The sequence below is a fragment of the Schistocerca serialis genome, chromosome 3 (genome assembly GCF_023864345.2).
Source record: "Schistocerca serialis cubense isolate TAMUIC-IGC-003099 chromosome 3, iqSchSeri2.2, whole genome shotgun sequence".
Classification (NCBI taxonomy): domain Eukaryota; kingdom Metazoa; phylum Arthropoda; class Insecta; order Orthoptera; family Acrididae; genus Schistocerca; species Schistocerca serialis.
Genome location: NC_064640.1, coordinates 103,121,260 through 103,146,582, shown reverse-complemented (window position 1 = coordinate 103,146,582; position 25,323 = coordinate 103,121,260). Strand labels below are relative to the sequence as shown.

At 39.8% G+C, this 25,323-nt stretch overlaps 1 protein-coding gene across 1 annotated transcript in view; it reads right to left on the bottom strand.

Moving 5' to 3' along the window:
* Positions 1-1,126: 1,126 nt before the first annotated feature.
* Positions 1,127-25,323, bottom strand: part of LOC126469774 (V-type proton ATPase 21 kDa proteolipid subunit c''-like) — a 49,471-nt gene continuing 25,274 nt past the window's right edge. The window contains exons 6-7 of the mRNA XM_050097004.1: positions 16,911-17,026; positions 1,127-5,271 (exon numbers count right to left, since the gene is read on the bottom strand). Of these exons, the coding sequence (XP_049952961.1) occupies positions 5,239-5,271; positions 16,911-17,026 (149 nt within the window). The 3' untranslated portion in view covers positions 1,127-5,238. The remainder of the gene's footprint in view (positions 5,272-16,910; positions 17,027-25,323) is intronic.

Sequence of the window (25,323 nt, the reverse complement as noted above, 5' to 3'; positions counted from 1 at the left end):
TTTGCATTGATCTGCATTCCAAGATGTGCAAAGTTCTAACTTCAATTTCCAAAACTTGAAGATAGGCAATTTTAGACTGAAGCATGTTGGTATAGTAGGACATTTTATTTATTTCCAATATGGCAGTTAACCCTGAATGGTAGATAGTGACCTTACAAAAAAATTCTTGAAAGTTTTGTAGCCTTCATTTCATATAAGTTGGTATTCAATTGCTATCCCAGTTTTTGAATGTTCAGTCACATCCATAATCTGTCTTGTACCCAGCAGGCATTCTAAAGCATGCTCTTATAGTCAGTCAAGTAAGCAATACTTTCACATGTGACATGCACAGGTAAGAAGTGAGTGTCAGATACCTCTTGTTTCCTGAACCACTGATTCATTTTAATGTCAGATCCTGAAACATTTTTCTGATGGTATTGCCAAATGGAGGGAATCTTCTGCTGTTTTGTCTACAGTGGCCGAATTTTCTTCCTGTCGGGTGTACTTCTCTAACAGGAGTAGCTTTTATTGCTGTTAATCATATTGGTACAGATCTTGTGGTTTTTGAGAATAATTTGGTGCTGCAAGTTATTCGGACATGACATGTTATCACATTTTATGATTACCTTTTGCATACTGCCTCTTTCAAGTGTGTGTGTGTGTGTGTGTGTGTGTGTGTGTGTGTGTGTGTGTGTAACAACAATCAAACATTACTGTATTTCTTTTGAATCATAGCTGTACTATCAAACAGTCTCCAATTCCTTCAGATTCATGACATATGAACTTAAAGTAATTTCTAGTTACTTTTTTTATTCCTGGAAATCCATATTCACATCTTGCCCTCAATGGAAAACAATCACTTGCTCACTATTTGAATGGCATATTTTTTCCTCCATGCTTCACTAGTCTTAAAGGACTTTTTATTTACATTAATTTCTTAAAAGTCTCACATGCCATTTTCCTTTTCAGCCTGGAAATATTCTGAGAATAAAAAATATGTTTAACCGGAGTGTCTAACTTTGTGACTTTTTAAGTCAAGAATGTGCAGGATCTTGTAAAGAGTTTTTCTTCCTGAAGTACCTTACATCTCAATGCTGCAAGATAGAGAGTATCTTAATTTCAAATACATACAAAAACCAGACAGCTGTTCAGGCAAGCACAGAGCTGAACTATTACAAAGTTTATTATTTTATTCATACAGACAGCTTTATGTCGACAATTAAAATCCCTGTACCAACATTTAATATTCACACATACAATGTAAAGTTTTGCAAGGTTTAACAAAATTTGCACATACACAAAAATCAACCATATACACAAACCAACAATAGCATATTGTGGCATAGACTGCACCCTTAAGGTTCGTTATCAATTCACATGGTACAGAGTTTATTTTTACACAGTTGGAAGACCAATACTGTGGAAACAGCTTTAACATGTATTTGCATGAATGACTAATGCCATAATAAAAAGAAAAGAAAATTTTAAATTCAGGTACATGAGAATGGAATGTTTGAAACGATTTTTTCTGGCCACTGTATCTTACATCAGTAGTTTGCTCACCCCTGTAAATATCAGGAATCTGGGAAGGAAGCACCCATAGCATGTATGAACTTCAGAAGCCTATTAAAACAGCTGCCACATCATAAATATTCATTATATTCCACACACACTAATTTTATTTGGGCAGCTTGATTTCAAGTTCCATAGAAACATCTACCACAGAAACAATCATGCTGACTATCACAATGCACAAGTAACAAATACCATGAGAACAATTACAAGCATGGTACAAGTGGTAGGAATGGATTACTCATCTGATCTGTATGTCTACAGATTTCCATAACAGTCAGCTGTGCACTGACAATTTATACTTCATATTATTCAATAGTTTGTGTGTTACTATACTGTCTGCAAGTTGCAACTGTGCGTAAAAGCTGAGAACATTATTACAACAATTATGTACAGCTACCAGGCTACATAAATTCAACCCAGGTTCACTTTGTTGCCAAAATCTTTCATTACTGACACTGCTGACTTGCATTTATCTACGAGATGTTTTCTAAACATCAACTACCATTAAATATGTCGGAAAGAAATGACCCTACATACATGTGTACTGAAGTCCATTAATAAACAGAACTATAATTAATTGTTGATGTAATTAATAAACTGCAATTTTTACTGAACAAGTATTTTAAAAACCCACTTTTCTCCCACAGAATGCATAATTTTAATATCTGTTCTGCCAAGACACAGGAAAGTCTACTTATGCCCCACACTATCTATCTACTCCATATCACTAAAATATTGAGTTTCTAATTTGATCCTGGGTGGAATATGAACAAACACTCACAGTACAGTGGAGGAACTGAGCAGTTGATAGGAAACAAGAAGTTTTTAACCTTACTTCAGATTATAAACTTCATAGTTTCAATGTTTAAAATGATGTTTGGATGCACTATCTTGTACAAGTTTTTCATAATATACATTACATACTTTAACAATGAATAGTACTCTCACCTTCGTTATGCTCATATGAAATGCTTGCAGGGTGTATCATGCGAACAGGTCATTAATCCAAAATCATGAATAGGCATTTCATCTGATTATGGGAACAAAATTACGGCTCAAGTCTTCGTCTGATGCCTTTCACAAAGGGCTGTAAGTACATAACCCAGGTGACAATCTCTCTCACCTCTTTTTAGCCAGTTGCACAATCAATGAAATTTAAAACAAAGTAAATGCATTCTTAGGAATGTACTCATGAGGAAAAAAAAAAAAAAAAAAAAAAAAAAAAGAGGACCATGAATGTGGAAATCGAAACATTCATAAAGTTTAAAAACAATACAGTTTGTACAAATTATTTTCAAACAAAGATTAACTGTGTCCACAGAATCTGTAAGAGATCAGACTACATTTGTATCTTCATTTTCAATTGTAGTGTGATCCGACATGATTTAATTAGGAACAAACGAATAAAAACTTCAAAAACTAACAGCACAAAAAAAACAGTACCCCGTACATTTTCTGATAAAAATCAACTGAAAATTGTGGGGTACTTCATCTTCTCTTGTAATTCATGATGACTACTGTATATCACCATTCTTCTCTCAAACTATTATTTCATTGTTCTTTTCTCATCTGCAGTAATATTGTTTTTACTTAAAGGATTGTCCACATCTACAACTGTCTGCTGACAAATTATTGTACATCCAGCCAGCTATATTTTACTGGTAACACACTTACAATCTCATGTGACAAATTGTACAAAAATTAATTGGTAGTCATACTAAACATGCTCCCTGTCACAATTGCAAAACATCATTCCAACAACTTAAATCTGCAGTTCATATATTGAGAGAGGAAAAAAAATAAATTTAAGATCAAAGGGGGGGGTTACAATATATGAAATCCAAAATGTGCACAATGAACACCCGTTTTACCCTTAAATGCCTCTTTTTAATACTGTTATAAGGCAAATATGCACTAAAACAGTACTTCAGACTACTCCACACCCTACATTTTATTTACAGTGTGTGTTCTTTAACTTGCATAAAAAATGTTAGCATTGTGTCTTATATGCTACAGTGCAGTCAACACACCGCTAGAATTTTCAGCATCTCCTCCCAAATTACTTCTACATAGAATTCATTCAACAGGTAGTTATCCGACTGCAGCAGAAGGCCTCTGCTCGAAATCTCAATTTTCAAATGACATTCCCTTTGTATCTGGACAGTTCAGTATATGTGGAAAATGTCAAGTTGTACTACTAAAAGTTGCTTTGTGGGTAAGATATGCCATTTATATATCTTTCAATTGTGTCTATAACACTTGAATGCACAGCTTGATGATGATGATAAAAGTAACTTGTCACATGAAGCACTTATATCAAATTAGAAACTCATTTACCACATCTTTTCAGATATAATTATTATATTGTTTGTTCAGTGTGGCAGTGCTTTTTTTAATACATCCTTATGGTTTCAGCATTCATGTTTTCAAAAGTGAACTGTCACTAGGTCCTATACTTAAAATTGCACTTCAATTTTTTTTCCCCCAAAGCAATTTTCAATTTCAGCATAACTTTTTGGAACACAAGCTGAAGGCAAGAATTTCATTTGCTTCCTGATTATCTTCATCTGAAGCAGCAATCAAGTTACTTAGAAGCCTAAGATTAAACACAAAATTACTAATAGATGCAAAGCTCTGAGTTAAGCTTGGCAAAAATGGTTATTCTTACAATGTATGAGACAACATGCAACGTCAAATAACAAATTTCATTGATGACAATATTCTGTGGATGGCACCTACATGGTAGTACAGGAAAAAAAGATACACATAATCTTGACACCAAATACTGATATTGTAGTTTGAGAAATACATAATGGACAGTGAATCAGTACAACAAATAGTTCATGTATATGAGCACTATAAATAATATGCAGGTGACAAAACTTACAAAATAATGAATTCTGTGCAAGATAATATTTAACATCTGAATATGCAAGCAGGATAGAGGAGTGATTTGATAAAATTAATACAGGCGGACATTTGTAATGCCCTCTCATTCTCAACCCTGATGGAAATGAACTATATTAATTGTCCATTCCTCTATATCCCTACCACATCATCTTGTCATCAGCACACTGTGTAAAAAAACAATTTCATGTATGTCTTGTTTCCATTTACTTGTTTGCTCTAACAACCAAGAAAGTTACAGTTTGAAGAGCCTGGACAACAGTTTCTGCCTTAATTGTGATCACACCGCAAAATATTTAATACTGAATGATGCTCTAATTACAACGTGTATACTTCAACAATTATTCACACATTAACTATATTTCATTACCAAATCACCCCACATACTTCACAAGTATAAATTACACACACTATTCCGAGCTAGATTCATTAAATTAACACAAATTTATGAAATATTTCTGGTATAAACACTAGGTTCTTCTAAGCATAATTATGTATACAAAGTGAGACAGAGAGACTTCAAATTTGAAAACTATGTACATATGATACAGTTTATATCAGGAGTAACAATCACGCATCTATGTAATTGATTAAAATAATGTAATAACAAATACATTTTCATTACATAATACTTATCTTCTCTACACCCACTTTATTTTTTACAAATATACAAAGCACATTCACACTTCTGTACACCAGCACCCCTAATTTATACATGAAGTCTCTGTACAATCCAAAAACAGCCATATTTCTTGTCTGCTGAAATGGATCACTTGTTTACTGCTTGTCCCCCATCTTTACTTTGGCAGTCTGAAATTAAAAATATACATAAATATATATTTTGAAATTCAAATTAGCTTTGAAGTGAGACAGATATACAGGTAGTAGAGCTTCAAAAAGGAATGCATTAAGTGAGACACTCTTCTGCATCTATATTCCAACTTATCACACAGACTGTGACAACACCTGGCACCAGTATTATTATCATCTTTTCTAGAAACATGTAATTTTTACCCCTCTATTATTGGTGAAGTTGTGCACATGTGAAAATGCTTAAATGAAACACAGATTGGAGCAATATGTTCCTTTCTAATGAAAGTGTGCATCAGATTTAGACTAATCTGCTTCCATGGTTTCACAAGTATTCCTGACATCTGAGCTACCTTAATGTATCAGGAAACTTTTAAGAGAAGATACATCCTCAGCTCAAAGACCATATCCAAAATAAACTACACATTGCACAATTCTCACATCACATAGGGAACCAGCCACAACCTCAAACAATACTGATCAGCTAAGCTACCCAGTTTAAATTTTTAATCAATCCCAGGTCTGTGTAACTATTCCTAACAATATTTTTATTCAAAATTAGCAGAAGAGCATCTTTGGAATAGTAGTAGTAGTAGTATTTGTTGACAAACTTTGACACCTTTCAGTCAAATGAGATGTGACAAGTATCATGAAACTACTACTACAACAATTTTATTCTTATAATCTTGTATGCACCACAAACACTAAGTCCACACAGAATTTCTGAACAAAGAGAGTGGAAAATGAAGACATTCGAGATTTACTTCAAACCTACACTATCATGTATAAGCAAGCAAAAATTTTCTATTATTGCTGGCAGTGTGTGTGTGTGTGTGTGTGTGTGTGTGTGTGTGTGTGTGTGTAGTGAGCACCTAAATGTTAATGCAACATGATCCTATGGAGTTAATCTTGTTTATACCACTATACAGTGGATTTTAACAGGAGTTGTTCATATTTGAGATCAATGCAACACTTACAGTATCATACTTTTAATGCCTGATTGTTGCAAAAAACTTAAGTCATTGTCCACATCAACTTCCTGAAGAAAATCATTTTCAGCAGTGGTATTCCCCTTCAAATGAATGGCTTCATCAGTTATGAGGAGAAACTCCCAACTGCTACAAAAAAATATTTGCACCTACAGAGGATGGCAATATACTGTAGACTATGGGTCAAAAGAGTTACTAAACTCCTATTTAATACAGATAAGTAGTGTGGCGACAAAAGGATGCTGCATCATGTTATGTAAAACTACTGAGGCATTACATGGGAGTTTCCTCAAACTTCCCACAAATCCTTACACCTAACAGTGAGAGCTTTATGGCCTCCTCCTACTTTCATAGGATTACCTGAAAGGGTAATACCAAAACTAAGAAAATTACGCGATATTTCCATTGTCAAGTTACCATGAGTTTGTAGTTTTGCACTGGTGGATCTGAAAGATGAAGTTTGTTCTAAACTTAGGAAAACCACTACAGAAATGAAGGAAATGTTGACGCAAGATTTTGGAAGACACTTGCCTGGTATAACCATTTCAGAAATGTGTAAATATCAGCTTCTGATGACAATGCCTCTTGTCTACTTCATCAGGAGAATTGAACATGAGAAGGATTATGGCTCAAGTTTGTGCCACAACTACTTCAAGACAATCTGACGCAGCATTGTATGGAACTCTGCAGGGAACAAACAAGTACAAGACAATCCAAATTTACTTTGAAAGGTTCTAGAGGTGACAAAAGTTTGGTTTATGGCTATAGCCCTGAAACCAAGCAGCAGTCATCGCGAAGGAAGAGTCCTTCGCCATGACCAAAAAAGCTCAATATGTCAAGAGTAACAAAGTCCTTGTTGATACACTGATGGGATTGTTCAGAGACAGATTGACACTAAAGCTCAAGAGAGTTCAATCATCATGTTCTTCCACAAATGGCTTGAAACATGAGAAGTAAAGTCCACAGACATCGTGGACAAATGACTGGTAGGCTTGTATGACAATATAGGACCACGAAGTCTAGCTTACTCAGGAATATTTGACAAAGAAAATCACCAGACTTAGCTCTGTGCGACTTTTTCCACTTCCACAAGATGAAAATTATGTTGAAGGGCTGAAGATTTAATACATTTTAGGAATGTCAAGCAGTCACACAGGGCACTAATCATAACAACATAAGCCTTTCAAAAGTGGCAGACTGCGACAAGTAGAACAGGCTATGGACTGCATTAATGTTGTTCATGTTTAGTGTTGCTGCAAGCCCTGGTAGCCTATATAAGGAGTGTGAACAGCATCAGATGTTGATTGATTACTGTGAAGGACGCAGATGCCATGTATTGTGAGGTACAGTCTTATCAGCACCCATCAGTGTTGGAAAAGGGGGGGGGGGGGCAGCAGCACATCACTGAATTTCCATTTGCACTGCTGGTCAAATCGTGCAATATCCATGTTTGCAGGCCATTTGGATTTGACAGTGACTCAGTGTTGGACTCCATGTGAATGTGAGGGCATGCATACTCATCTAGGTTCCAGTCAACCACAACCACCGGAAGAGAGGTCACCATATTGTGCACCAAGCACATTGTAACCCCTTCATATTGGCAGCTGCCATCCGAGAACAAGTAATTGACTCCCTGTACCATCCCACACCATTGGTCAGAGACTAGCAGTAGCCAGACTAGGGAATTACCATCTTATGTGTAAGCTGTCGTTAACCAACCACAACACAAACAGCCAGGTTAGGAGTGATGCTGTGACCAGGGAGCATGGAATGCTGACAAGTGGCATTACACTGTGTTCAGTGATTAACCACAGTTCTGCACTACCCCACATGACCATCATCTGGGAGTATGGCGACAAGCTGGGGAGAGGTCCCAATCTTCCTATGATTTGAAACAGCACAGCATCATTACTCCTGGCGTTGTGTGAGGAGCCATCAGGTATGGCTTTATGTCATGGCAGATACTGTCTGAGTGAACTCTGATGGCACAACAGTACATCACAGACATTTGGCTTCCTCGTGTGTTGCATCTCGTGACAGGGTACAAAGTTTTAAGAGCAGCCTAGAAGAGGTAGAATGGGATGAAGTATACACAGAAAATGATGCTGATGACAAATTCAATTTATTCCACCATAAATTTGTCTCAATATTTGAGAGTCGCTTTCCTGAAATGTTATCCAAAAAAGTCATTACAAAGTCAAGTAAGCCATGGACTACTGAGGGAATTAAGATATCATGTAAGAGGAAGACAGAAATATATGGACAGGCCAGAATAAGTCAGGATCTGACATTACTTGCTTACTACAAAAGATACTGTAATGTTCTAAAGAAAGTCATTAAGAAGTCGAGAAGCTTGTGTGTTATCACAGAAATTAATAATGCGGATAAAAGATTAAATCTATATGGAATATTATCAAACGGGAGATGGGGCAGCCTGACAGTACACAGAATACCACAGCAATAAAACTAAATGACGATGTTAGTGGTAATTCACAAGTGGCAAGTATTTTTAACAATCACTTTCTGAATGTAGCAGCAAAAATAGGGTTAAAGGGTTCAGTTGAAGAAGCAAAAAATGTTAATGTCATTCCCCAGGATTTTAGGCCTTTAGAAATAGCACCAACATACCCCATTGAAATTAAGAGAATTATAAATACACTGAAAAACAAGAGCTCATGTGGTGGTGATGGAGTCCAACAGAATTTTGAAGTGTTTTCTAATTCAATAAGGAGTCCTTAGTGATATATGTAATGCTTTGCTGGCAGAGGGAATTTTTCCAGACAGATTGAAATATGCAATTGTCAAACCTTCATAAGGAGGAGGAAAAGAGAGACTAAAATAATTGTAGACCAGTCTCATTGCCGACTTCATTTTCTAAAATATTCGAAAAAGTTATGTATTCAAGAGTAGTCTCACATTTAACTGAAAATAGCTTACTCAGCCCGTCACAGTTCGGATTTGGCAAGGGTTACTCGACTGAGAATGCTATCTACACATTTAACCGTCAAACAGCACAAGCCCTAAATAACAAATTATCACCGGTTGGTATTTTTTGTGATCTTCCCAAGGAATTTGACTGTGTGGATCATGTCAATTTTAGAAAAACTCAGGTTTAATGGAATTGAAGGCTATACACACAGCTGGTTTGAATCATACTTAACGAACAGAAAGCAAGAAGTTGTGCTGAACAACACAAATAATATTAGAAGGGTGGTAAATTCTAGTGAATGGGGAGTTATCACAAAGGGTCCTCTGCTGTTCCTTATTCGTGTGAATGACCTCTCACTTAACATTCAGCAAGCAGAACTAATACTTTTTGCAGGTGACACGAGTGTTATAATAAATCCCATTCCAGAAAAAGCAGCTGAAGATATTGTTAAGGATATCTTTCAAAGAATTATTAAGTGGTTCTCAGAAAATAGACTCTCCTTTAATTTTGAAAAAACTCACTATATCCAGTTCTGTACACCAAATAGTCATACTGACAATTGATGTAGCATATGAACAGGGCTCAGTTAACAGGGTAGATTTCTCCAAATTTTTGGGTGTTCACATTGACAACTTTAACTGGAAGAAGCATATTACAGAGCTTCTCAAACAATTAAGTTCAGCTTCTTTCGCTCTTTGTATAATCGCTAGTCTTGGTAATAAACAGATCAGCCTCCTAACATACTTTGCATATTTTCACTCAATAATGTCTTATGGAATAGTTTTCTGGGCTAACTCACCACTTATAATGGGAAGGCCTCAGACACGGCCAATCGATTCGGCTCAAATATGGCAGATCGCTTATGTACAACCTAAAACGAAGGAATCTAAGATATTTTGGGTCAATACCCCCGCGTTTTTGAGAAAACCACCACTAAAGGTTATGACGAGCAATCAACTCAAAGTTGGCGGGATTGATAGATAATTGTAAATAGAGCATTTTCATCATCAGGTATGGGGTCCGCAAACGCAAACTTTTCCAGAAATCGAGGAAAGAAACTTTTACAACTGCCACTTCTGTACCCCCATGGTAAACGCTTTTCGCCGACAGCAGCGATAGTCGCCGGCACGGTAGCTCGGCGTGTTTGGTCAGAGGGTTAGCTGCCCTCTCTAATAAAAAACTGAGTTAACGGCTCAACACTGAACTTGAATGGGTGTCATGTGACATCCGCACCTGCAAAAGTGAATCGAACAAAACAAGAACAATAAACAAAAAAATAGCGCAATGGCCAAGGTAACTGTCTGGGATTCGGAGAACCCGGGTTTGAATCTCTAAGAAACCTAGCGGATGTTGTTCTTTTCCATTTGTATTTTTCCATATCTCAATTGATAGGGACAGGAGGGTCAATAAGATAAGTAAATCAATAAGGAATGATAATATTAAAGTAGGCAAATAAATTTCTCAAACGCCGAGAAACAGAGCTGCCTGCTTCCGGTAGTGTGCTGATAATGCATCTGTCTTGCAACACTTTTATAAACCAAAACACAGCATCGGTAACTTCCTGCTTGCCATCGTCTTTGACAGGCTCCCAACTACATATTACAGTGCTAGTCAAGTACATCCTCCATTATTCAGATTATGCACCTGAAAGATATGACACAACAAACAATAACTAGTTACCACAGCATAAACAGACGAGCTAATTACTACAAACTACATACAGTATTCATCGTATGTTACTTACGGAAGAACACTGTATTCATTCACAAAACGTATTTCATTTGGCGCATTAACGATGTATCCGCAAGGTTCGCGGCAGCCTAATGACTGAAAACAATTCTTTCCGATTGACCTCTATTATGCTCGTGCTGGACACCTTCACTCTTCCAGGTGCACAACTATTAGAGGTGTACATGTTCCGCTTTTAACCCGCCCATGCTTGCCCGGTGGCCAGGCGGGCAGGCCGCCGCTCGTTGTCAACAGAACGGGCAGGCTGCTTCACTCCCAGCCAAGCCAAGCACAACCCAACCCGGGCAGGCTGCGGGAAACTTGCTTGCCTGCCCATATTACTGCCGAGCAGCGCTACGCAGCCGTTTAGTCTGCGCGCTTCATTGTCGTACTATGAACGTTAATTGAAAGTTTTTATTTTACCTGAGCACCAAAAGACAAACCCTAACATTATATATATATATTAATTTCAGGTCAAAAAATATTGGGTTTTATTTGTACATTCTTCCTTTACGCGTATATTTCGGGCTTATTATCTATATAAATAAAAATGAATTGCCAAATGCGTCGATAAGCGTAAAACTCGAGAACGGCTGGGCCAATTCGGCAATTTTTTTTTTTTTTTTTTTTTTTTGCTGTGTTCGTAATTCTCAGGACAAGGTTTTTATGAAATAAAATTTTTCGAAAATCGACCGAAAAATTGGAAAATTTGAGAAAAACTGAAAGTGTGTTTTAATTGTGTCCGTGTGTTTGTATTGCATACAATCTTGATGAAATTTTGCACACTATGCATTGAAACCAAGAGGAAGGTCACAGTCTACTTAAAATTTCGTAGGATGCATAGCAAAGGTTACTTTACCTAACGGAATTCGACAAATTGAACGTTTTTATTCCGATCTTGATGAAATTTGGCATACTTGATATTCAAAGCAGGATGAAGGGCGCTGTCTGCTTAAAATTCTGAATGGTACATGGCGGAGGGTACTTTACTTACACACTTCTACACCAACCTACAGTTTTATTCCGATCTTGAAGAAATTTTGCACACTTTAACATCAAGAGGAACATTACTGTCTACATAATATTTCGGACAGTGCATGGAAAAGAGTACCTTACAAAAGATTTTGACATCGTTTGCGGGTTACCATGAAATCCTTCTCCCTCTATACTGCTAAAAGGTCTCAGGTCCTTAGCACACATTTCGACGCCCTTTTCGGCCACTAAATCTTTGTCCTCTTTCAAGATATTTACGGAGTGAAGGAACTGCTTGTCAAATTTGCACACATGTCGTAACATACTCGAGGTTCCTAAATAAGTACTTAAGAGCTTTTTACATAGTTTGCATTGAGACACACCTACCGATTTATTTGAAGCGGCCTCATAAACACACGAAAACGTTTCCTATGGGGCACTTGTGCTCTGTTTCGTTACCAGCATGTATTCGCCAGTTGTCAATTTTTTTTCAATCTCACTGAAGTCCGACCTATTCATTGTGCTGCCCCCACCGTTGCGATAAATGTACTGCGGGCTAACTACCTGGCTACTCTAGTCACGGTAACTTGACAGCGCAACCTGTTGTCAGGCGTAGCAAGCTGAGTGGGTCCCGTGAAGCTTGGCAGGCCTGCGGGAACCCAGGTAGCCCGGGCTTGCGGGAGCCCAAGTCGCTCGCATTACCCACTATGCCTCAGTACATGCGTACTCTTGTGTTTACGTCGCGGCAAGCTGACCTGCATGAATGGTTGCAGAGGAGCTAGGGGCAAGCAGGCTGCAATGGGAATTTGTACACCTCTGACAACTATGATATGACGAAGAGGCAACCGGGACAACGTAACTCTCCCCGCGTGCATTCTGTCCCGTGCCTAGCTGTAAACAAGCGTCGCGCAGTTGGCTATCTGTCATCCCTCGTGAAGAATTTGCAGCACTCTTACTTGGAGTTGTTTTCATGTGGCGAGGCTTAAAACTAATACTTTACTAATTCGTGGCGTTTGGTAAATTAATTTGTCTACCTTATTATCATCATTCCTTATTGATTTACTTACCTTATTAAGCCTCCTATCCCTATCAACTGAGATATGGAAAAATACAAATGAAAAGAATAACATCTGCTAGGTTTCTTCGAGATTCCAACCCAGGTTTTCCGATTCCCAGCCAGTTACCTTGGCCGCTGCGCTATCGGCACTGTTGGAGAAAAACGTTTACCATGTGGCTACAGAAGCAGCAGTTGTAAAAGTTTCTTTCCTCGATTTCTGGAAAAGTTTGCGTTTGCGGGCCCCATACCTGATGATGAAAAATGCTCTATTTACAATTATCTATCGATCCCGTCAATTTTGAGTCGATTGCTCGTCATAACTTTAAGGGGCGATTTTCTCAAAAACACGGGGGTATTGACCCAAAATATCTTAGATTCCTTCGTTTTAGGCTGTACACAAGCGACCTGCCAAATTTGAGCCGAATCGGTTGGCCGTGTCTGAGGCCTTCCGCTTGTTAGACACAAAGTATTGATTGCACAAAAGAGAGCAGAGAGAATAATTAGTGGTGTTCACCCAAGGACATCTTGTAGGCACCTATTCAAGGATTTAGGTATTTTAACTGCACCATCAGAGAACATATATTCACTAATTAATATTATAAATATAAATCTGACTTATTCCACATCATATCGATAAAATAATCATAAAAATGATATATAAAACATGACATAACTAAACTAAACGATATTTTGGTGCCATTTTTTAACGAGAATGTTGATCCACACACAGCTTGTGTCTAATGCAAGAATAAAGTTGGCAGGGATCAACTGTGTGTTATATACTCAACAGATAAGCATTTGTATCAGCAAAGCAACTTTTATTCATACTGAACTTTATAATAGGCTCCCACAACTTATACTCTGATAATCTGTGGACACACCTACCATTAACTGAAAATTCTACAGTACATATGTACTAAGTTACTGACACTTAATTGCAAACCTACAAATCATCTTACATAAACCAGCCAGTCTCCACTTTACCAAACTGGTGCCTTACTAAGAACTGCAGCCTTTATCATGCCAGTTCAGGACTATTTTAATGAAATAAGAAAACTGTCAATATGGGCTGTTAAAGCACATAATTATTTTGAGAAGAGGTTAATAATTATTAACTCACTAAACAATAAAAAAAGTGAAAACTATCAATGATTTTCATATGAGTGTTTGTGGCAGTATTCATGACTAGCATTTGTGACAACAGACACAAGACAGTCAGGAATGTAGATTTTTGTGCAGCAAGTAAAATGAAAACTGCACATTAAGATGTGACATTAACTGTTTGAGATCCTGTCAGGACTTTAAAAACAACAGGGATTTTAAAAGCATATGGAGATTATGACATAGCATATTTCTTAAGATATTGTTTGGGCCCTACATCTACATACAGACTCCAAAAGCCACCATATGGTGTGCATGGGGGAGAGTACCCTATACCACTACTAGTCGTTTCCTTTCCTGTTCCTCTTGCAAATAGAGCAAGAGAGAGACGACTGTCTATGCACCTCCATATAATCTCATATTCATGGTCCTTACGCAAAACGTATGTTGCCAACAGTAGTTTCAGTCTGCAGTCAGCTTCAAATGCCAGTTCTCTAAATTTTTTCAATAATGTTCCTCAGAAAGAACATCGCCTTCTCTCCAAGGATTTCCATTTGAGTTCCTGAAGCATCTCTGTAATACTGGCATGTTGTTCAAATCTATTGGTAACCTATCTAGCAGACTGCCTCTGTATTGCTTCGATGTGTTCCTTTAGTTCAACCTTGTATGGCTCTCAAAAACTAACAGTACTCAAGAATAGGTGACACAAGCATTCTATATTTACAGATGAACCACACTAAACTGAAGTCTACCAATTGCCCTCCCTACCACTGGCCTCACATACTCATTCTATTTCATGTTTCTTTGCAATGTTACGCCCAGATATTCAAATGGCTTGACTGTGTCAAACAGGACACTACTAAATGTTGTATCCAAACATTACATATTTGTTTTTCCTACTCATTCACATTCGCTTAAATTTTTCTACATTCAGAGCTAGGTGCCACACACTGCTGCCCATCCTGTCCACCAGATCATACATGTACATGAAAAATAACAGTGGTCTTTTCACACTTCCACAGGATACTCCTGATGATACCCTCGTCTCTGATGAATATTCACCACACCAGGTTCTAAGGAGAGCATTCAGCAAGTAAAGCAACACTTTTTTCTCAGCCAATTTTGTTTAAAAAATGGAATTTTTTGTGAGACATTGCACAATATTCTTGCTTCAGCCCCTATAGTTTCATGAAGTTCTGATAGATGGCAGCACTATATGTAGCCTTCAAAATGGCATCTGTAAGGGAAGTGCGTTCCAAGCAGAGAGCAGTCATTTGGGTTTCTTTTTGCAGAAAACCAGAGCATATCAGATATTCATAGACACTTACAGAGTGTCTATGGAGATATGGCAGTGAACAAAAGCACAGTGAGGCATTGGGCAAGGCATCTCATCACAAGAAGGTTGCATAAACCTGTCCAATGTCCCACGTGCCAAGCGACTGCATGCAGTTGCGACTCCTACAATGTTGGAACATGTCGACATCCATTCAAGATGACCAACAGATCACAATCAAATGCCTTCCTGTTCCACTGGACAACACTTTATTGATGCACCAAGACGTGGGTTCCAACATCAACCAGTAGAGTGGTACCATGCAGGCAATACAGGCCCTCCCCGTTAGGTGGCGTAATGTTGTCAGATTGAACAGAGATTATGCTTCATAGCCTAAAGAATGCAGAATAACGCGGTGATTGGAATCGTGAACAGAACCAACATGCTTTCAGAAAAAAATTTGTTGTTTCACTTATTGAACAGTTCAGAGTTGATCGTTGCACCATGAGGAAGGACATCAAACAGAATAACCCCTTGAAAGTCCTGGTACACCATCGCCATGACTTTACTGGCTTTTCCCTCGGAGAGAAGTGGTGTGGCACCACTCAATGGATAGCAGTAATCACAGCTGTGTGTTGCCCGCTAAATTGTTGCTATTATTACATTTCCTTCACTCCTAACCACCCATGCACAATTTCTTGCACGACTGACGTCTTGTTTAGATACGGTACGGTATCTCACAGCAGATACAAGTACTTTGCCAGAATGGTAAAACATTTCAATACAGGCTGTCAGCTTGAAACAAGGGTATAAACAAGGATGTCAGAATTTTAATTGTACCCAGACATGCACCTATTCGCCCAAAGCAAATCGACTGCCACAAATGTCTTGCTCCAGGACTCCAAAAAACACAGAAACTGCATGCGAAGAGATCAGGACTGTATGGAGGATGTGTATGGGCTCCCTAGCAGAACTTTTGCAGCAAAGTTTAAACAACTTTGGCAACATGTGAGCGCCCATTATCCTGCAACAGAATGCCACTGCCCGTCAACATTCCTGGGTATTTGGATGTAATGGCATGCTTCAGTTTTTGCAAAGAGTGTCCTGTGTGTGTGTGTGTGTGTGTGTGTGTGTGTGTGTGTGTGTGTGTGTGTGTGTGTGTCCGAGTAAACAACCGAAGTTTTCCTGACACATTCTCCATACAATCCCAATCTCTCCCCATGCAATCTCCACATTTCTGATGCAACCACCAACATCTTTCCACAAAGGTATTGAGCATCTTTTCTCACTGTGGGATAAATGTAGTAATGGTTATGGCGATTACTGTAGATGTGAAAAATGGTTTACTTTTTTTCCATGACTTATTTTCATTTGGCTGTCCCTTACATATTACAAAGTTACCAAAACTTATAAAGAACAAACATGTACAATTACTGGCATAAAATACATGCACAATGTCTGTCTCACATGAACAACATTAGTACTTGACTGCAAATGTTGGTGAATGGTACTAACAGCAAAACATTTGACAGTTAACAAATCTCAGTTGATTAATACAGCTTTTAGAAAGCAAATTTCAAATTGACTCACCATATAAATTCCAACAATGAGTCCAAAAAGTCCAATAGCACTTCCAAAAATTTCTACGATCAAGATCTTGACAAATAATGCCGAGTTCGCAGCATCTGCTAGGGCCGCACCTGATCCTGTAAAATATTTGACACTCATATAGCAAGTAAACAACAAATGCAATGTGCTGAAAAGGTTTGACTTTGTGACCTTAAAAAGGGAAAATCATCATTAAAGTGAAGCTATGAACAAAATTTTGAATTATCTGAAATGTTTAGCACCATTAATCAGAATTTTACACACACTGTTTTATAGTGTTTTAGTTCTTTTCATGACAGTTCTGAAGTTCACGTATACAATGCAACCAAAACTTCAGGCAGCTTTATCTGACAAGCAAACTTAATAGTAGTGCTCTCAGAGAAACCTGCCTACATTCAGGTGTTATCAGTGAGAAACTTAATCTGAATATGACACCTTTTGTGCTAAACAGGTCACAGTTTTTTGCAATATTAAAGATATTGGTGTATCACAGACAGAATAGTACGACCTATTTTCACAATAAATAAGACACTCAAACGAAATCATTCACATCTATTCGTCAATGTCCCCACATTCTGATGGTTGGTTGGTTTAAAGGCGGGAGAAGGGACCAAACTACGAGGTCATCGGTTCCTTCTTCCTAATAAAACAATGCCACAAGTGTGAGAATAAAATGGATGAAACATTTAACACAAAACAGAAAGAAAGGAAAAGCCACAAGAACGAAGGGAAAGGCAACGAACAATAAGAGAAACAAAAGAGGACAAGAAAACAATGGAGAGATGCTAGAAATAGAAGAGTAAAACATAAAAGCAGATTACAGTGGCTGGCCAACCACGAGAATAAAAAGGGAAAGCCAGCCACTCTGCAACACATTAAAACCACCACACTAAAAGCACTAGGGTCAATGACACAGAGGGGACAAAGGACATGCACTAAAACCTACATACAAGTATAAAACTCACTCTCACGGATAAAACGTAAAACTAAAACTGATGTGGAGGCATTGTCGCCCAACACCGAAGGCAGGGTGCTGGGAAAGTGAAAAGTCTGCCGCAGAGCAGCTAAAAGTGGGCAGTCCAGCAAGAGGTGGATGACTGTCATTTGGGAGCCACAGCGACACTTAGGTGGATCCTTGTGACTGAGTAGGTAACCATGCGTTAGCCACAATTGCCCAATGCAGAGCCGGCAGGAGAAATGACTCACCAGGGCATGACCGGATGTACTCAAGAGCACGAGATATGGCCACCAGCTCTGCAGTAAAAACACTGCAGCCAACTGGCAAGGAGTGCTGCTCAATATGTGCTCCATGAACATATGCAAAGCCTACGTGACCATCAGCCATTGAGCTGTGAGTGTAAGCCTCTTCAGAGCCCCGGAACATGTCAAGAATCGAGAGAAAGTGACAGTGGAGAGCTGCATGGTTAACGGAGCCCTCAGGGCCATGCAAAAGGTCCAGTCGAAGCTGTGGCTGAGGCATACACCATGGAGGCGTACGTGAATGGACCACAAGTAGATATGGTATGGAGAAGGACTCCAGTTCGGAGAGTAGGGACTGCACGTGAACCGCAATCGTTAGCCCTGATCTGGGCCGCCGATGCGGGAGATGGACTGCCGTGGGCGGTAAAAGGAGACGGTAATTTGGATGTTAAGGGGAACTATGAATGTGTGCTGTGTAACTGACAAGCAGTTGCGCACGTCTGATCTGCAGAGGAGGGAAATCAGCCTCCACCATTACACTGGTCACCGGACTCGTCCTAAAAGCTCCTGTCACTAATTGAACCCCACAGTGGTGCACAGGGTAAAGTAAATGCAATGCTGAAGGCACTGCCAAACCATAAACCACACTCCCATAGTCAATTCGGGATTGGACAAGGGCTCTGTACAGCTGCAACAGCGTACAGCGATCTGGACCCCAATTGGTGTTGCTCAGGCAATAGAGGGCATTGAGGTGCTGCCAGCACTTCTGCTTAAGCTGATGAAGATGAGGGAGCCAAGTCAATTGAGCATCAAAAACCAGTCCTAGGAATTGATATGTCTCCACTACTGTGAGTGGATCGTCATGAAGGTAAAGTGCGGGTTTCAGACGAACAGTACGACGCCGACAGAAGTGCACGACACACGACTTTGCAGCTGAAAACTGGAAGCCGTGGGCTAGAGCCCATGACTGCGCATTGTGGATGGCTCCCTGGAGGTGCTGCTCAGCAACTACAGTACTGGAGCAGCAGTACGAAATGCAGAATTCGTCTGCATACAGAGAAGGTGAGACTGAGCCCAACAACTGCTGCTAGACCATTAATGGCCACTAAAAATAGAGACACACTCAATACAGAGCCCTGTGGGACTCCATTCTCCTGGATATGGATGGAACTATGGGAGTCACCAACTTAGACATGGAAAGTACGGAGCAACTGGAAGTTTTGGATAAAAACCGGGAGTGGTCGCCGGAGACCCCACTCATACAATGTGGCAAGGATATGATGTCGCCAAGTCATGTCGTATGCTTTACGTTAGTCAAAAAAGATGGCAATCAAGTGCTGCCATCTGGAAAAGTCTGTTTGGATGGAAGACTCCATGGAGCCAAGATTATCAGTGGTAGAGCGACCCTGGCAGACGTTGCCCTGTCATGGGCCCAGCAAGCCGCGTGACTCCAGGACCCAATCCTACCGCCAACATACCACACGTTCCAGCAGCTTACAAAAAATGTTGGTGAGCCTGATGGGCTGTTAGCTATCCACATCAAGTGGGCTTTTACTGGGTTTGAGCACCAGGACGATGGTGCTCTCCCGCCATTGTGATGGAAAGTTGCCATTGCACCAGATCTGCTTGAAGATGACAAGATGATGGTGCTTGTAGTCAGATGACAGATGTTTAATAATCTGGCTGTGGATGCGATCAGGCCCAAGAGCTGTGTTGGGGTAATGTGCAAGGACACTAAGGAGCTCCCACTCTGTAAATGGGGCATTATAGGATTCACTGCAGCGTGTAGTGAATGAAAGGACGTTCCCTTCCAGCCGCCGTTTGAGTGTGTAAAAGGCTGGGGAGTAATTTTCCAACACAGAGGCTCGAGCAAAGTGCTCGAGCAAAGTGCTCGGCAATCATGTTTTCATCGGTACATAGCTTGCCATTTATGGTAACACTGGGGACAGCCGTTGAGGCCTGGTACCCGAAAAGACGTTTCATCTTTGCCCAGACTTGGAAAGGTGACGTGTGGCACCCAATGGTGGAGACCTATCTCACTTATGACACTGTAGAGCTCGCCAACACTCCTTAATTGCTTCAGCAGCTTCCGGAGACCACCAAGGGACTGCCTTACGCCTCAGGCACCCTAAAGAGCGAGGGATCACGTTTTCTGCTGCAGAAACAATTGTACTAGTCTCCTGCTCAACCATCACATTGATGTTACTGTGTGGAGGAGATTCAGTGGTGACAGCAGAGGTGAAAGTTCCCCAGTCCGCCTTGTTCAAAGCCCATTTGGGCAGGCGTCCGTGTGCCTGACGCTGCGGCAGTGACAGGAAGATGGGTAAGTGGTCACTACCACACAGGTCACCATGGCTCTCCAGTGGATAGATGGGAGAAGTCCTGGGCTGCAAATTGATAAATCAATGGCTGAGTTACTACCATGAGCCACACTGAAATGTGTCGCAGCCCCAATATTTAAGAGGCAGAGGTCGAACTGAGACAGTAAAGTCTCGACATCTCTGCCTCGGCCAGTAAGCATGCTCTCCGCAGTTGACACAGATGGGAAGCGGGGCACATGGAGTATTGGGATGTGATGGGCATCTGCAATCTCAGCATGTGACGCTGGATGTACAGCGGGAAGACATATGGCCGAACTTCCAGCACTTGAAGCACTGCATCAGGGGATGGATATAGGGCTTTACATCACAGCAGTACACCATCACCTTTACCTTGGGCAATGTTTCTCCCTCAAAGGCCAAGATGAAGGCACGGGTGGCAACCTGATTATCCTTTGGACCCCAGTGGACATGCCGGACGAAATTTACACCTCCCGCTCTAAATTAGCGTGCAGCTTATCGCTGGACTGCAAAAAAAGGTCTCTGTGAAATATGATACCCTGGACCATATTTAAGCTGTTATGGGGCGTGATTGTTACAGAAACATCCTCCAGCTTGGCACAAGCGAGTAACTCCCGTGACTGGGCAGAGGATGCTGTTTTGATCAAGACTGACCCAGATCTCATTTTGAACAAGCCCTCCACCTCCCTGAACTTGTCCTCTAAATGCTCAACAAAATACTGAGGCTTCATTGTCATGAAAGATTCCCCATCAGCTCTCGAACATACAAGGTACCGGGGTGAATACGATCCGCTGCCATCCTTAGCCTGATGTTCCTCCCATGGTGAGGCCAGGGACGGGAACGATTTGGGGCCATACTTCTGTGCGTTGAATTGATCTCGTGATCACTTACAGACTGCTGGTGTTTCACCTCCATCGAGAGATGATGGACTATGCTTCATCACGTGTCATCCACCCTGATGCCACCCACTCCGAACAAGGGGCCCTCCCCACGGGTGCCACCCAGCCGCAGCAAAGGTCACTTGGCAGGATGGCCATTGCCGGGAGGCCTGATGCCCCAGGGGGATTGGCATCTACCCTTTGGCACACGTGGGGAGTTAATGGCGCAGGCATCAGCAGAGTGATCCCTGTGTGGTCAGGGGGCTACAACCAACAGGGTACATGGCGGCCCCACCACAACGGACTGGCTACGGTGCTGGATATCAAGTGCATCAAATAAAGACCGAAACGAGTGAAGCTCCTTTTAGTCGCCTCATACGACAGGCAGGAATATCTCAGGCCTATTCTAACCCCTGGACCCGCAGGGGGGTCCCCACATTCTGATGATGAGATAGGACTTCTATGAAGTGTTACAGTAACTGATTGACAGCAAATTCCACTAGAAGATGATAATTGATGGTTTTAATGCAAAAAATGGGATAACTAAACAATAATTCTTTGGTAGGAGGCTTGAGATATAACAACAAATGACAAAGGCATTACTTTGATATAATCTGCAAAGAAGAATAGCTAAATGTTTGATTCATTCTTCCAGACAAAACTACAAAATGGACATGGAAAGAACCAAATGGAATTAACCACATTTGTGCCATCACAAGACATCACACAGCTGCCACATGTTAAAACCTGGGGAATTGCATGGTATACATGATGAAACAGCTTGGTGGCGGCACTGTGCCATATGACACAGCTGCCTCCGAGTGAACCTTCACAGAACAGCTAGCAGTACGAGGTGTCTGGTTTTGGATGGTGAGCGAGTATCTGTCAGGGCCAGAGCTCAGCAGTGGAAGCGGCCACTAGATTTAACTGCATGCCATGGTGGACGATAACAACGAAGAAGGTCTTGGCCGATACTTGTGATATGGCAAGACTGGGAGAAGTATACTTCTTCAGGGCTATCTGGCGGGCTGTTACCAAAGCAGAACCTGGAGACAGCAGAATTGAATGTGTGAGTATGTTATTGGACAGGGCTGTTCTCTCATGTTGGAGGTCTGCAGATGTTATTACATGGTGTGCGCTGTGGTGTGTACCGACTGAATTCAGCTCAATAAGCACACATTATTAAACCAGTACTTTTCTTCGAAGCTACGCATCTCTGTCAATTCTTGATTCCCTTTTTTCAGATGTGTATTCTTTCGGCCACTGAATTTGATGTCACTTGATTTTGTTCAATGCAATCAACCTGCTCCTTATTTAACTGTCACGTTGCAGGTGATGCTTATTTGGATTCTATTAAAGATTTGAAGTAGAATTTGCTCCTTGAGTAATGGTTTGGAGTGTAATTTAATATGTATGTATTTTAAATCAATTTTTTATTACGAAGCAGCACTGATGCTTCATGTGTGTTCACTGCAGTGGAATTTCATACTGTTACATGAGCATTTTGGTGTTGAGTAAATTCTTGTTGAGTAGCTACACAGTTGATTTGTTTGCCCATATTGCGACAGTTTTGGTCTGAAAAAGTAATTATCTTTTAAATTTCTAAATTGTTCTATTTTTATGACAAAATAAATATTCAGAACTTGTTTAAATAAAATAAAAATTACTTTAGCAAGGAGCAAGAACCACCCACAGTTCAACCCAGTCCTACCATTCCCCCTAGCAGTGTAACATTTTATTAAATAATAAAGAGATTATACAGGATGTGTCAGTGCTGATATACTTTCTAACAAATATGGGGAGGGGTGGAGGTTGTAGAAAGAGAAAGGAGATACATGGAGATAGAAATCACATAGAATCAAAGTAGAAGTTGCAATGCAGAAGATGATGATGATTATTTAGGAATGGGGAGATTAGTCACATGAAATTAAGCAAGGTATTACAGAACTAAAGATGTCAGGGCAGTTATTAATGAAGAAGCAAAAATCCCAAGCAAGCAATAATAAAAGCATGACCCAGTATGTTTAGTTTAAAAAAACTATTCAAAAATGTCTTCAAGAGTACAATGAACATATGGTGAAAGCAACAACTGATAACAAGGGAAGTATCAAGAAAACAAAACAGAATCTTATAATGGGCAGACACCACATTTCATCAGTTAAGAGGGCATATAGGGCACACATCTGGAGGTGGTGTTTCAATAGAATTTATGAAAGCTTGAGGGAAAGTAATACAAATGGAATTTTTAAAACAACTTACAGAATTTTTTTGTAATCTTATTTACCTCACAAGAAAGAAGAAATTGAACTATATGCATACCAGTCACTTACTGTAATTTAAAATATATTTACAAAAATATTATACTGAAAAAACATTAGTTGTAATCGAGCAGAAGGTCAAGCTGGTATCAGATGTACATATTTTACAGGCAAGATGCTCCACATCAAGGAAGCTTTTCTCTACAGTCCTACAGGTAGTTTTTAGATGCTTAAACAGTGAAAACAAATGAGACTTAAGTTTTAAAGGAAAATATCTGAACCACCTTCATTTTGCACACAACACTGTCAGTTCAGCAGATAACTTCAACAAAGAATGCAAGATCTTAATAGAATAAGAGTGGCAACACACTCAAAAATTAATTGTATGACTAAAATGACATACTATGAACTCCTAGAAACAAAAATCGTACAAATTTATCAAGTTCCAGTCCCAATATTTTTTTGCCATCAATGCATTTGATTTGCTTGGTTCAGAAATTCAAGACAATATGCATACTATCGATAATCAGTTTTCCCATGCTAGCATTCAAAAACTGTGTGAAAAATAAGGACATTTGCTCAATGGTTCACTGGGGCTTCAAAAGAATTTTGAAGCATACATTACACTCAACAAACCAAAAGTTTTACAGTGTACATCCAGTAGCTCATCCTATTCACAATGAAGTTGCTTCTGAACTCTACAGACTGGAACAAATCTGTGTATGGAAACCCAATTCACTATGACTGGGTATCTCTAACACAAGAAAATTGGACAGGGAAGTCAAACTTCATGCAGATTTTAAGGCCATAGTTAGCACTCAAGACAGTTATTGATTCTTTCTTGCTTCGCTGCATCATGGAGCTTACAAACTGCATACAGGTGGACGATCCTTTTCCAAAATTTATTTAGCCAAAGCTTGCTCTCAGCTCCCCTCGGGTGATGGAACATGAAAGATTTGTGGTGGTCAATCTGTGTGTGTACTTGTATCAAACAAACATCTTCCCTTCGGATGCACATCTGCCCTCACATTGTTTCAACACTTTCTCCAACACGTGACATCCAAAGTTCCATGTGTTCCTAATTATTTGAATGACATCTTTGTGTTTGCCCAAACACCAAACAGCATCTCCAAAATTTAAACACTTTTTCAAGTTTTAACTGATGTGACTGAAGCAAAATCTGCAAACAAAAATTCATTTTTCAATAATAAAACTGAATATTTGGGTCATTTCAATGACGCTCATGTCACTCATCCCTCAAATAAGAATTTAAAGGCTATTCTAAGAACACTTTCACCTAAACATGTACAGGAGCTACAGGCAGTTTATGAAAAACAAACCACATTAAATTCATTCGAAACCCAGCACACACTGCAACTCCTCTTCATCGCCTCAGGCATAAAAACATTAGTTTCCAATGGAATGGAGAATGAACAATCATTTCATAGGTTGGAAAGTGCACTATTTAGCCACTTAGGTCTTCTTCACTACAATCTGCATAAACAGGTAGTGTTTGCAGTTGATACATGATCACACGTAATAGGCGGAGTTTTATCTCACAACATTGTAAACACTGAACACTCCACAGTTTTCATGTCTATGATGTTGAACAAGGTCCAAATCAACTACCGTCAGCTGTAAAATGAAGCCTTAGCCATCATATATGGCATCACAAAATTTCATCAGTGTCTGCAAGACAGAAAATTCTCTTATGACAGA